Source organism: Cnephaeus nilssonii, assembly GCF_951640355.1.
Source record: "Cnephaeus nilssonii genome assembly, chromosome: 5".
Classification (NCBI taxonomy): Eukaryota; Metazoa; Chordata; class Mammalia; order Chiroptera; family Vespertilionidae; genus Cnephaeus; species Cnephaeus nilssonii.
The window spans coordinates 35,674,497-35,688,556 of NC_137076.1; the positions used below are offsets into that span (position 1 = coordinate 35,674,497).

Below are 14,060 nucleotides of genomic sequence, written 5' to 3' on the forward strand. Positions count from 1 at the left end.
ATTCTATATCTTATGTTCAGATCATTTTATAAATTACTATATAAGATAGTCAATGGCATTCAGTTATCAATGAAGTATGTGCATAGAGTTTGTCATGTAATTGATAATTAATGTTTGTTGAATGAATTGTGAACCATGTACATATATGTCTTTGATGACACAAGTTTTTTAAGTACCAAAGACCTAACTTTTTTCTATACAGTCCTTAAATTATTAATCTACCAATTTTCCTTTTCTGAAACTGTGAGAAAGGAAAGTTTTTCTATGTCTTCTCAGAGGGCCAAACTAGCCTTCTTACTTTTGAAATAACAATGAAAGGAAGCATATGATTTTGTTACACAGTAAAATAATCCTTTCTAATCTCAAGTATCTTATTACAAACTACTCGATGTGTGCAGTTACATCAGGATCTCAAGTTGAGAAAACCTGATGGTAGTGATGTGAAGTATATGAAGTGATTTTAGTTTATTCACTCAGTTGAAGGTTGCTAATCCTTGAGGCTTGAGGCAGAAGACTTGAACAGAGGCAGAAGGATGGTATAAGTTGTGGCAGAAGCTTAGCATGCCCTTTTTAAGAAGGGGATTCCCACTGAAACACTAGGTAGGTATAAGTATTGCCACCACATAGTTGGATGGCACTTTTCTTTGAGAATCTAATTTGTTTTATTGATGCTTCCAAATTAGGGAACGATATATGTAATTTTTTATGGTTAGTGAGAAATTGATTATAGAATGGATTGCTTAAAATCACGTGGTAATTTAGTGACAGAACCAAGAATGGGCTTGAAATCAGGATTCCCAGGCTGTCACTGTTCTTTTTTTTTTTTTTAATATATTTTTATTGATGTTTTTACAGAGAGGAAGGGAGAGGGATAGACAGTTAGAAACATCGATGAGAGAGAGACATGGATCAGCTGCCTCCTGCACACCCCCTACTGGGGATGTGCCCACAACCAAGGTACATGCCCTTGACTGGAATTGAACCTGGGACCCTTCAGTCTGCAGGCTGACGCTCTATCCACTGAGCCAAACCAGTCAGGGCTGTTCTTATATTTTAGATGAAGCTAATTTATCTAATAAAATATGGGAAATGAAAAATACAGAATGATGAGGTGCATATATTAAGGGTTTTGTTTCTTTTTAGCCTAAGTTTAAAAGATTTCCCCTTACATGATAAATACAGAGGCTCCTATTTTCTTATGAAACGTGAATTGTAATAGACACTTATCACCATTTGTCCAAGTTTTCAGCCATAATAGTGAGATGATGCAGGTCTAGGTGCAGAACAGTATTTGTTATCTCCACCTTCGTTTAGTTTGAGCTGCTGCCTTAAACAAACAGGAACCTCCACACTCCTAGGAAAGTTGAAGATTTTGGTTATTTTGCAATGTTTCATTTCCCTTTTCTGATATATATTAGCTTGTTACTTGTACCACCATAAAAATCTGCCCTTATATTTAATTACTAAAAATGTAAGAATTGACCTTAAGTTAAATAAATTAAATTCAGAATATACCACAGATAACAAGATATATATTCAGTATATATCAGAAGCCTTAAAATATTTGCTCATACCTTTTTCAGGCTACTCATTAGATTTCATACTACAAATGAGGTTGTTAGCCTAGCCATAAGTGAACATCAGGGAGTCTTATTTTCAAATTAAGAACTCAATTCAGCAAAAGGCAAAAAGCTAAGTGCATCATCTGCAGTGTAAAAAAAAATTGGCAATAACCTTAATATCCAACCATAGGATTAAATAAATTGTAGTTGATCACGTAATAGAATATTTAATAACCATTAATACAATACTTCTAAAGATGGCATAGATACATGGGAAAATGTTTATAATAAAAGTGGAAATAATAACAAATTACTTTTCCTTGCAGCTATACAAAGTATATATGTACATGGGAAGACAATTAACAGTAATAACCAAACATGAAACTTTTATGAGAAAGTGGTGAATTTCTTTTCTTTTTTGCCCAAAATTTTCTTCACTGTCATTTCAATATAAGACATGGAAGAAGGAGAGGAGAGATGTAGTTAATTTAGTTTTTGATGTTTCATCCCACTCTCTTTAGAATATTGAGGTCCCAGACACTTCCTAAGTGTCTTGGTATCATCACCACTTCCTTTCTCGATGGACAGTTTTATTTTTTAAATTTTTTTAATGTTTCTTCCTGTTTCATGTTTCTCAAAGTACAGTTCAAGACTTGTTTCCCATTACAATTGATGAAGGTGTCCTTATAGTCAGCTAGCTGTTAGTGAAAAGGTAGAATCAAGGTCAGAGAGATACAGAAAAATAATTTTAAGTATGTTTCTAGGTTCGATGAGAAAAGCCTTTAATCAACTATTAAAGCAGAAAAGGTAAGTGCCTACTGTGTGTGTTAAAGACTGCTTTTGTTTTTGTAAAGGTAGAAATATTTTAGCTAAAAACATTCTGTAAAAATTTGTTATAGCTTGAAGGGATTCTTGCCATGTGACATTTGGGACTCATACTAGAGTTTTACTTTTTTCCCCCAGGGAGCTCTCTTCAATATGCCTTATTTAGACTCTTAACCCTATGGGACATTGCGGAATACATAAGACTTTGTACTCAGTAAATGTTTATTATTAGCAGACTTGATTGACCATGTTGGGAGTATCCCATTTGTACTCTGAATTTTCCTACCAGGGAAGGAGCATCCATATTGATTCATGGAACAGAAGGAACTGATTCCACACTTCAGGTGACCTCCCTGGCCCAGATCATCTTGGAACCAAGAAGCAGGACCATCCGTGGTTTTGAGGCCTTGATAGAAAGAGAGTGGCTGCAGGTGAGAAAAGCTATTTTGTGTGCAGAGGAACAGCTAATAATTGATTTCGTGATCCTGGTTTGTGGGTGCGGATATAATGTATGACATTTTGATGTTTAGGTCCATTTTCTTTGTGTCTTGTTTCCTGAACTAGACCAAAATAAAGTGACTTCTTTGAGGTCAGAGACCTTGCCCACTTCATCTGTTTATCCTTAGTACAAAACACTGCTATCACATAAGGCTGTGGATGAAAACTGAAATAAAGGCCTCATAAACTAGGCAGAAATCCTCCAAGGCAGAGGTTAATTTGTGACTGTACATACACTGTGTAACTTAGTAAACAATTGTAACTAAAAATAAATGTTTAAATATATCTTGGAAATGAAAGTATCTCTGGAGAAAATAATTTCTGGCCCTTCTAGTTACAATTTGGATTTATTATGTGTTAATGCTTTGGATAGATAGAAGGTGTTAACTGCCTTTTGTTTAGTACCTGAAAAGCTTATGTTCTTTGACTATGCTCCAAATTACACAGACAAAAAATTTATAAGTTTAACACTGGGGGGTGAGGGCATGTATGGAAGTGGGGTAGGGGGGCCAATGGTAAGATATGTACACATATAATACCTTAATAAAAAAATTTAAAAAAATATATAAGTTTATTCATTATTTTATTTGGCATTCCAGGGACAGTTTGGGTTCTTATGGTTAAGAATTTGGAAATTGTTTTAAACCAAGAAATCATAATCTAAATAGTGTCACCAAAATTACATTATGTTTCATTTAATAGGAGTTTCATTGCACCTGTGTGAAATAATATTAATAGAATGTGGAATCTCACTAGGGTCCGACTATCTTTTCCCTCTTTCCCTTATCATTTCCCCCCTTTTCTCGTAGGCTGGTCACCCGTTCCAACAGCGCTGTGCACAGTCAGCCTATTGTAATAGTAAGCAGAAGTGGGAGTCGCCTGTATTTCTTCTCTTCTTGGATTGTGTGTGGCAGATACTTCGTCAATTCCCTTGCTCTTTTGAATTTAATGAGAATTTCCTCATCATGCTCTTTGAGCATGCTTATGCCTCGCAATTTGGAACATTTCTGGGCAACAATGAAAGTGAAAGGTGGGTACATTGCTCACATGGGGGCCATTTCATTTTATGTTGTTTTGGCCACTCCTTAAAAGATTTGTTTCTGCATTAATCTATATATAAAAAAGCCAGTGACCAGAACGCCATAACGACCAGAACAACCAATCGCTATGACGCCCACTGTGGCCAGTGAACTAGCCCAATCTGGGGGCGGGGCCAGCCGGCCAACCTCCTGCAGCCCCTCCCCCTGGCTGGCCCCACCCCAGACCAGCCCCGCCCCCCCACCCCAATCAGGGCCAGGGCCAGCTGGCCAACCACCCATGGCCCCTTCCCCAGGCTGCTGGCCCCCAATCGGCCCCCTCCACCCCATTTGTAGCCAGGCCTGTTGGCCCACTGCCCACAGCCCCTCCTCATGGCCAGCCCAGCCCCCAATTGGCCCCCCCACCCCAATCGGGGGTGGGGCCTGCTGGCCAATTGCCTGCGGTGCCTACCCCCAACCGGCCAGGCCCTGATCGGGGTGGGCTGGTTGGCCAACCTCCCGCTGTCTCCTCCTCCTGACAGGCCCAGCCCTGATCTGCTAACTGGGGCTAGGCCAACCAGACCCCACCTGTGCACGAATTTGTGCACTGGGCCTCTAGTGTTATTTATAAGATGGTAGAGATTACAGTTAGTATAAATTATGTGAAGTGTATACAGTATATTCTTATTGTGAGCCTATCCTACGACTTTGTTTCGTTAGATTAAAATCAGCCCATATACTGATTAAAAAGCTTTGAATATATTGGGTAACTATTTTAAATTATAATTTATTTACATAGAATTATAGTATTTTACATCTGCAAGAAGCCTTACCATATAACTGTTCCCTCCATCCGGTTTTATAGATTTAGAAGGGTAATGTGCAGATTAGTTAAATGACTAATCTGTCCAGGGACACCCAGCCAGCTGGTCAGCAAAAGTCAGGCTAGAGTACAGGTCTTCCTACTCCTGCTGTAGCCTTTCTCTGGTAAAGCAGTGGATATAACTTTAACTTGGCATTTAAATAATATGTTTGACTATGGATTCTTTTTTGGTGTTGTACCTATTAATATCTCTCAGACCTACATTCAATATAGGGGTCACAAATAGATTTTATCTCACATTCTGATTCTCATTTAATAGAGGAGGATTCTTAAGCTGTGTGGGGTGGGCTCGGCCTGAAAAAGTTCAGTGATTGGTTTGTTCAGTCGTAGGTTTGGGGGCAGGGGGCTGGTAGGAGCAGTGGTGCAATGGTTCCTTATCCTCATCATGCCTGGTTCCTGGGAACGTGTCTTAGCAATTAAATGCTAGTACTACATGGGGTCTGTGATTATGTGGATTATTTTTTATTACTAGCATAATTGCTAAAATGTGCCCATTTATTTTTCATCCCTAATAATTTATTCCACAATATAGAGCATTACAGAATTTCAGGATTATTGTGAAGACTACTCATTGTAAATGAATAGAGATTAAATCTATATATATATCAAGATACATATTTATTTTTAATCTATTTAGATGTTTTGAGTTAAAATACAAAACCAGCTACAGTGTTGTGTATTACATGACCAGATTCTAGTTTTCCTTCTTCTGGTTTTATTGTTATTGAGAATCACAGTGCTGAATTTTCTGAAAGATATTTTTATTTTACAACATTTTATTCCGCTACTAAAAATCTTGCATTCCACCTAACATACAGAAAAGAAGTTGTCCTATTAGGAGGAGCATTTGATAGTTGTTATAAATTAACTGCTCTAATGGCAATTTTTTTTCTTTATCAGATGTAAGTTGAAACTACAGCAGAAAACGATGTCTCTGTGGTCTTGGGTCAATCAGCCCAGTGAACTGAGTAAATTCACCAATCCTCTCTTTGAAGCCAACAACCTTGTCATCTGGCCTTCGGTTGCTCCACAGAGTCTTCAGCTATGGGAGGGTAAGCCATGCATCCTTTGCAAACTTTTTATCATTAGTCAAGGATGAGCTTTTAGCTGCCTATGAGGACATGCTATTGTTGATATTTGAAGATGGTAAGGTGGACCTCACTCTCAGACCTGTGTGTATTTTTTTCTCAATATTTTTTGAAGAACCTTCATACTGTATTCTGTAACGGTTGCACCTTTTTAAAATCCCTCCAACAGTGCACAAGGGTTTCCATTTTTTCACATCCTTGCCAGGAGTTGTTACTTTCTTGTTGGGTTCCACACCCCACACCCTCACCCCCCGGTAGAATCCATCCTAATGGAAATGAGGGAAAGTACATTACTTTTTGTATAAGAAAAGTTGGTAGATAGTTGGGGCAGGAATAAATTGTAAGCTCCTAGGAGATGGTTTCTGTTTCCTTTATTAAGCAGTCATTAGGGTAGGCTCTTCCGTTAAATGTTACTGAAGGGGGAATGAGCTAGCCATTCTAGTTATGGTTTATACTGTAAACAGATGCCATCCATCAATGCATTGCTCATGTGGAACAATAATCCGTGCTTAATTTTCAAATCTATTCTAAAGGAGGTGTTTCACCTGCATTCATTTTTCAGACTCCTGAAGCTTATCTTCTTAAATACCAAAGCCTGTTTTAAAAAAATAAAATAAAAAAATAGCCAAAATTAAAGAAAGACTGAAATATACCATTTAACTTACTTTAAATCATTTTTTAAAGGTATATCTTTATTCATCTTTGTAGTAAAACAGCATCAGGCATATACACAAGGATGGCAGCTGTTTGGTAAATTGAACTGAATTTCCATAAATGTCAATTATTCTACCGTGTTCTGATATGCTCTCAAGGACAATTCATGTGTGGGCAGCAGTTTGCCCTCTATATGTGTCAAAGGATCTCAGATTGCTTGGCTCTCTCGGCTGGAGATCAAGTCTGTTTCTGTCACTTCTCTGGACGTCCGCTCTCACATCTTGGTTGTTCTTAGCACATCTGTCAATAGCTGCCTTCTTCTTCCTCAGTCTGTGCTTCTAATCTTATCTGTCAAGGTGTCCCCTCAACAGAATTGTGGGGGAATGGCCTCAGAATGTCTCGGGGTTCTCTAAGCCTGAGCATTAGTGCTTTGGGAATTTGAGGCTGCTCAGAACTTCTCTTTGCTTACTCTCTTGATTGCTGTAGGTAGTCACAGGTGCAGAATAAGTCATCTCTCAAATGGGAGATTTCAGCTGTACTTCTTGTTTAAGACTTCTGGGACAATTTACCTAAAGCCACTGTCATGCTTAATAACTGAAATGAGAGACTGGCTTACTTGGGAGAAAAGCCAAATTTGGGAGTTGGATGACCTAAACTACTTTTTACCAAATCTTATTGAGAATTTAGGAATTAAGTGATAGGAGGAAATCTTTGCTGTTATGTGAATGAATTCCTATCACTCTATTAAGAACAGAGTTCCCATATGTGTTTAGTGTCTACTCAGCTTAGAACTGGAAGAAATTCTGTGTTACATAAAATCTTCTCATGGTAGGTATATGGCATGTATAATGAGACTGCTCTTCGGCCTTAAAATCTCTCTCTCCTTTTTATATTTACATTATAGTTAACCATTAAGTAATTCCTGTATTGAAGAACAGGATTTTAAAAATAGGCTCATATATATGGAAAAATCAACACAGGTCAGTCAATCTTTAAGCTAAGTTTCTACCTTTCTGATACAGAGTAGCATTTGGACATATATAGAAAGACTTTTGCCTGGCCAGTATGGCTCAGTGGTTGAGCATCAACCCATGAACCAGGAGATCACAGTTCAGTTTCTGATCAGGGCACATGCCCAGGTTGTGGGCTCGATCCCCAGTAGGGGACATGCAGGAGGCAGTCAATCAATGATTCTCTCTCATCATTGATGTTTGTATCCCTCTCTCCCTCTCCCTTCCTGAAATCAATAAAAACATTTTTTTAAAAAAAAGAAAGATGCTTTAGGGCCCATGGCAGTTTGGAGTTTGGTTTATGGAGTGTATTTTAATGAACCATAAAACATTTGTAAACCTGCCAGCCACTGACATGTTGCCACCTTGGAAAGTTTTTGTTCCTCCTTACTTGGATATCTTTAAGCCATTAATTTGAGATGATATAGTTAACATGGGTCTATGTAGAAGAGAGAAAATGTCTCCTTTTAGTCCACAATAAAATGATAATTTTTATTTGGGGAAAAAAGCAATTGCCTGCATAATTGAAAGACTGCCTATTTAGTAACAGAGGGGGGGAGGGAGGAGGGAGGGAGAGAGAGAGATATGAAGTGTAGGCTTTTAAATAAGTTTCTGTGGTTCTGCTTTTACTGTAACTTACATTTCCAGCAAAAGTGATTTCACACATGTAGAAGGTCTCAGAGGTCTGAATAAAGTTCTATAATTGTGGGGGGAACGATTTCTGTTATGAAACTGGAAAGTTTATGCCATTGTAAATTATCAGCTTGTTTTCCTGAATATATTAGAGAACAGTACTTTGATCTATTTCATAATTTTGTGTGTGTGGGAGGGTGAAGAATTGAGCATGTACATAGAAATAGTGATTTCTTGAATACTCTATTCAGTTGTGTTCTTTTAGTAGCTTGAGATTCCTGTGTATTTTAGAATATAATAAAACATAGATGTGAACTGTGAAAAAATTAATACATGGAATTATATATTATCCACACCTTTAGTGTTAATCATTGTATGTATCTTTCTCCCTTCTGTTTTCCTTTCCTGGACTCCATAGGTATTTTCCTGCGTTGGAACAGATCCTCCAAGTATTTGGATGAAGCATATGAAGAAATGGTTAACATCATTGAATATAATAAGGAATTACAAGCAAAAGTAAATCTCCTTAGGAGGCAGTTGGCAGAACTGGAGACTAAGGATGGGATGCAGGAGAGTCCCTGAAAGATGTCCCCACACCTGTGTAAGAACCTTCCCACACCCGTGTCCCACCTCTCTCTCCTTTTGATCTTCAGCTCACTTTTACATAGTAGCCTTGAACTTAGGCTTTAGATGTGAGAACCCTCTAATCTAATGGATTTCTCAATACTTTATGAATGCAGTTTACTATAATTACACATGTTTTATGTGGCCTCTTAGGCCTCTTTACTTTGGGAGCAGGAAGGAGGTGCTAGTTATTTTATGTGAACCAGGTGACCTATGTACTACCATTAGTGTTATGCACCATTTCATCATAAGCTCTCTGTGTCCACTTTCCAAACAGTGCTTCAGACCAGTCAAGGTTATGACTAATCTCTTTAGGGGATATGTTAGTTTAAAAGAAAGATCAGATACTTAAACACTTTGAAAATATAAATATTTTTCAAAACTGAAATGGTGAATAAACCAAGAATGTTATGTTTAACATGCCATTTCCAATACCTTTGCCATTCTCTTTAAAATAGTTTTGGACTAACAAAGATGAATTCAGTCTCACTCTGGTTTGTCAGGAGAGGAAATTCTGAATATTTATTCAAGGTAAATTATTTTTACAAGGGCAACAGGTATAGTCAGTCCTCTGCTATTTACCTTATGAAGTAAATTTAACAGTAGACAGTAAAAGTATGTGCAATATAGAAATAAAGTAGGAATTTGTTACTGATATGGTATTGTTACTGTTGAATTGGTTTTTCAGGTTTTTATCATACATATTAAATATGTATCAGATGCTGGATGTAACATTGAACCATCATTTTATAATAGATGTTAATTTGTTATAATTAAGCTACAAATATGGTTTCTTTAAACCAGAGATATACTGCCCTTGTCTGACATTCTCATTGCACTGGTTTATGTATATATGTGTATGTTTTATTGTGTTTTGTTTTATTTTTAAGTATTCTAAGTGTTTACGAATACTAAAATTACAACTTTCATGGTGGTTTGAGCCTTTTGAAAATTTATCTGGGCTCTGCTGATTTGTCCATTATGTGTTAGGCAAATGTAATTTAAGTGGAGGTGAAAGTTTATGAACATGATGCAGCTATGTTTTAAACTTCAGATTGAAATGTTTCAATGTTATAGGAAAAGTGATGACTATTTATGCTGAGCTAGTTCATGCCTGAAACTCTAAAAGTTTGCAATTCAGTGCATTCCGTTTCTCTTTTGTGGAATTGCTCATTTTAACAAATACTGTCAATTCCAGTTATTCTTTAAAACGAGTGTTGAAAAATAATCATTAATACCATTTCCACCCCATCTATAATAACCATTTCAGTGTAAAACATACCAAATCTGAACCCTGCTTCAGAGCTATGTATTGAGCTAAAAATACAATTTTTAAAAATTGATTCTATCAGAATCTCTGGCCACATTCAGAAGCTTTAGAAAGTGGCAAATTCTTTGTATCTCCAGTTGCCCAAGTTTTATATTTTTTCTGTCTCCTCAGACTTGCAGCAAAAGGCTGGACAACAATTCATAGTCAGAACTCTTTTGGTAAATGTGCCTGCCTTCTCCTATCAGCTCCGTTTTGTTCTCGACTTATTTTCTTGGCTATAGTTGTGTATCTCGGGCATTAAAGCCCTCACCAAAAGGCTAAGGCAAGGAACAAAGGTGGTGTACTATCCTGTTATACATACCTCTGTGTTGTGTGAAATGTCTATATTTTTTAAAAGAGGAAAACACCCTAGCTTTTTTATGGCCCCTCAAAATTGCTTGCTGCTTTATTCAGGCAGCTGACTTTTTTGTTTTCTCCTAATTTTGTCTCAAGACTAAATAGGAAGAAGGTGCCCCTTTCTTCTCTGTTAATGGGAAACCTAGACATTTCTTTTTTTTAGTATTTTTTAAAAGTGGGCCCCCACTAGTGATATTGATTGGCCATAGGGTTTCCATGGGTTTTAACTTTTAGATGGAGTTTTTATTAGGTTTGGTCATGGAGAAATTGTATGCCATTAATTTATACCCACCTTCCTGATGCACATTTTATGTGTGAGCCAGAGTACAATAGCATAGTGGTTTAATTTCTTTTTATTTCTTTTATTGAAATAGCAGTCTTAAGCTGTTTGGAAAAGTTTGCATTTTAGTATTAATTTATAATTAGAGACTAGAGGCCCAGTGCATGGATTAGTGCACAGGTGGAGTCCCTTGGCTGGACTATGGGGATCGGGCCAAAACTGGCTCTTGAACATCCCCCAAAGGGTCCTGGATTGCGAGAGGGCGGTTCTCAAGTGACACGCCCCGGAATCGGGCTCCCTCCTCTCTGGTTTCAGGCGTGTCACCCAAGAACCACAGCTGCCAAGTCACTGCAGCTCGGCAGCTTCTGTGTTGAGCATTTGCCCCCTGGTGGTCATTGTGGTCGTAGCTACCGGTCGGACGGTCGAACGTTCGGACGGTCACTTAGGCTTTTATATATGTAAGTTGTCCAAATCACAGTTCTGATTATAGCTTGTAAAAACAAACTTTGGTGTAAAAGAGTGCACTTTCAAAGAGTCATCTAATTATGTGAATATTAAGGTTTTCCCAACTGAAGAATTCTGTCAAAAACAAGTGCATTAAAAATATAGCAAAGAGCATTGTTAGTAATACTATTAAGTTACCCATCCATTGGATAAGAAGAATACCATACAATGGATATACTCTTGAGAAGATACTTATTAAACATTAAGTTTGGACAATTGTCTTTGACAAATGTGGCTTTAAAATCTTTAATGAAGAGAATGATGGCAGAAATAGTGAGCAAGCAAATTGGCCCATAGGAGTCAATAAAAATCAAATGAGATAAGTGAATTCTTATATATTAGGCATCTTCTGTATTCATTTGCTGGTTTACATTTTGGGATGCAAAAAGTACTCTCCACAAAGATCTTAAAAATACAAAGGATTGCTATCGTTCCTGTCAGCATACAAAGATCTTTATATTTAAATTAATGATTTTTTTTTTTAAATCAGAAAAACATGGTTGATAATATAAAAATGCTGAAACTTTCTCTGGTTAGACTTTTTGGCAATTAATTGTTTGGTCAGAATTTTTCATTTTGATTTTATTTAATGGTAAGAAAACAAGCAGAAATTAAAATCTAAGAGGTTTAAACAACTTGTAAATGTGTTTAATTTCTAAAAAAAAATTAAGCCTTTGAAGCAAGATTTTAAGGTGATTTTTAGGAAAATTTTGGAAGACAGTAAACAGTTATTTCAGATCCCATTGGGGAATTTAAAAAACTTTTCTTTGAACTCTGAAAGCTGATTTAAGAGATGATGTGTCATTGCTTTTCATTTTCAAGGATGAAATTTGGTGAGATATAGCCTTTGATTCAGTTAGTATTTATATGAAATTAAAAAATCAATATCATGGAAAAGATTTGACCAGTGATTGCCTCCTGAAGTAAAAACTAGGGACTTTTTGCTATATTTTAAAAATCTGCTTAAAGATATGTCTTGTAGTTAATCTGGTTTCAGGATTAGCTATTTTAATTGTCAGTATTAGCTAGGTTATTAGGTTATCAGGTTCACTTATTATAAGATCTTAACCTGAGTCAAAAGTTTTGGTAATTTATCCATATCCAGATTTAATAAATGAAAAGTGTATGAGGGTGTTATGAGCACTCTTTATCAGAAAGTTATTTCTTGGACCAAAAATGAGCAGTTTTTTAATATTTGATCCTCTGTTCTGGCAGCTATGAAATTTACGAGAATGAAGTTGTTCAGTACATCTGATCCGGGTTTATGTTATACCTCAAGGCAATATAGATGAGTTCTTTATTATTCCTTAGCATGTCAGGTCTTCCCTCCCTCCCAGAGCTGATATCCTAAGTTATTACCAGATAGTGTTTTTATGTTAATTCACCATTGTAACAAAAAAAAAATTGAAAGACTGATTTTACCATTATTATTTACTCTCAGATGGTATGAAATGCTAATTTTCTGACAATATCAGTTTTCTAAATTTTGTTTTACTGAATAAAACTACTTTTACCTTCACTCAGTCTTTATAATAGAGTGTCCACAGCATCTTCTTCCTTTAAACAAACAGCCCAGAAGAGACCCTCTGAAACTCTTATGATTAGGTTGTAGAAAATCTGTACTTCTTATCTAAATTCCCTCTACAAAACCCAAGGTCTTATTTTTAAATGACACTGTGGAACTCTAGCTTGTGCTTAACTTAGTGAAACATTGTGGGGCTCACTGTAGACACTACTTTGTCCTGAAAAATAATTCCTGATGAGAATTTACTGACTTTTAGAGTCATCCTGGTTGATCATCTGTGAGTATACAGATTAACTACATTTGTGGTTTGTAATAAAAACAAGTTGTACAACATTGCCTGTGTCTGTCTGTCTGCCCAAAACATTTGTTTCACTTTTACAATGCACATATCTTTGGAGAGGTGGATGATTCTTCACAAACTCAACGTTCTGTTGTTTAGAATCCTTATAGCTCTGTCACCATCTACACTAAAAATGTTGTATTTGCACAACTTAGTTATTAAAAAAGAATATGTATTTCTTCAGTAGCGGGTATTTGAATGTACTCTTGATATATTTGAATGTGACTCTTCGAATTAACTGCACTATTATTCATGTCTCATACAATAAAATTGCACTGTATGGCAAATGTGTCTATAACGTATGCTTTGCTAAACCTCGGAGTGCTGAAATGTACAGGTTTCTGTATTATGAACCTGTCTATATAGTCATTGGGAAAAATATTGAACTTTCATAAGTCTGTGTAACACTTTAATATTATTTATAATGTTCCCTAGGTGGTAATACAACTGGAATCAATTATCTTGAGTTGGCTGGTTTGTCAAGCTTGGTTTACTGACCCCAGAAACAGTCTTGTTGAACGTGGTACTGTTATTTTAGTGTGTAATTTCTGTGTGTGGTGTTCTGCCTCAGAGGACTGTTGCACAGATGCTACTGTTTAAATTTCTATAGACAATGGGAATAAAATTTGAATACAATCAAAAACTGGTAAATTAAGTCTATAGACTGACTTTAATTTTTTTTTCAAATATTTGTGAAGGTTGTGGTAGTTTTCAATTAAAATTGCTATTTAAAAAAATTCAGACCCACCAAAAAAGTTGCAAAGCAGCACAGTGGTCTCCCATATACTGTTCATCTAATTTGAATAACTGTTAACATTTTTTCACCTTTGGGTTAATGTGTGTATTAGTATATGTGTGTGTGTGTTATTTTGCTGAAACATTTGAGGGCAAGCTGCAGACTTGATGACTTTTCCACCTAAGAACTTCACAGGTATTAGGAGTATATATTTAC

General features: G+C 36.4%; 1 protein-coding gene across 1 annotated transcript in view; it reads left to right on the forward strand.

The window, feature by feature from the left end:
* MTMR9 (myotubularin related protein 9) overlaps positions 1–13,822 on the forward strand; it is a 34,812-nt gene extending 20,990 nt beyond the window's left edge. The window contains exons 7-10 of the mRNA XM_079771901.1: positions 2,677–2,818; positions 3,695–3,915; positions 5,685–5,836; positions 8,588–13,822. Of these exons, the coding sequence (XP_079628027.1) occupies positions 2,677–2,818; positions 3,695–3,915; positions 5,685–5,836; positions 8,588–8,751 (679 nt within the window). The 3' untranslated portion in view covers positions 8,752–13,822. The remainder of the gene's footprint in view (positions 1–2,676; positions 2,819–3,694; positions 3,916–5,684; positions 5,837–8,587) is intronic.
* The last annotated feature ends 238 nt before the right edge of the window (positions 13,823–14,060 follow it).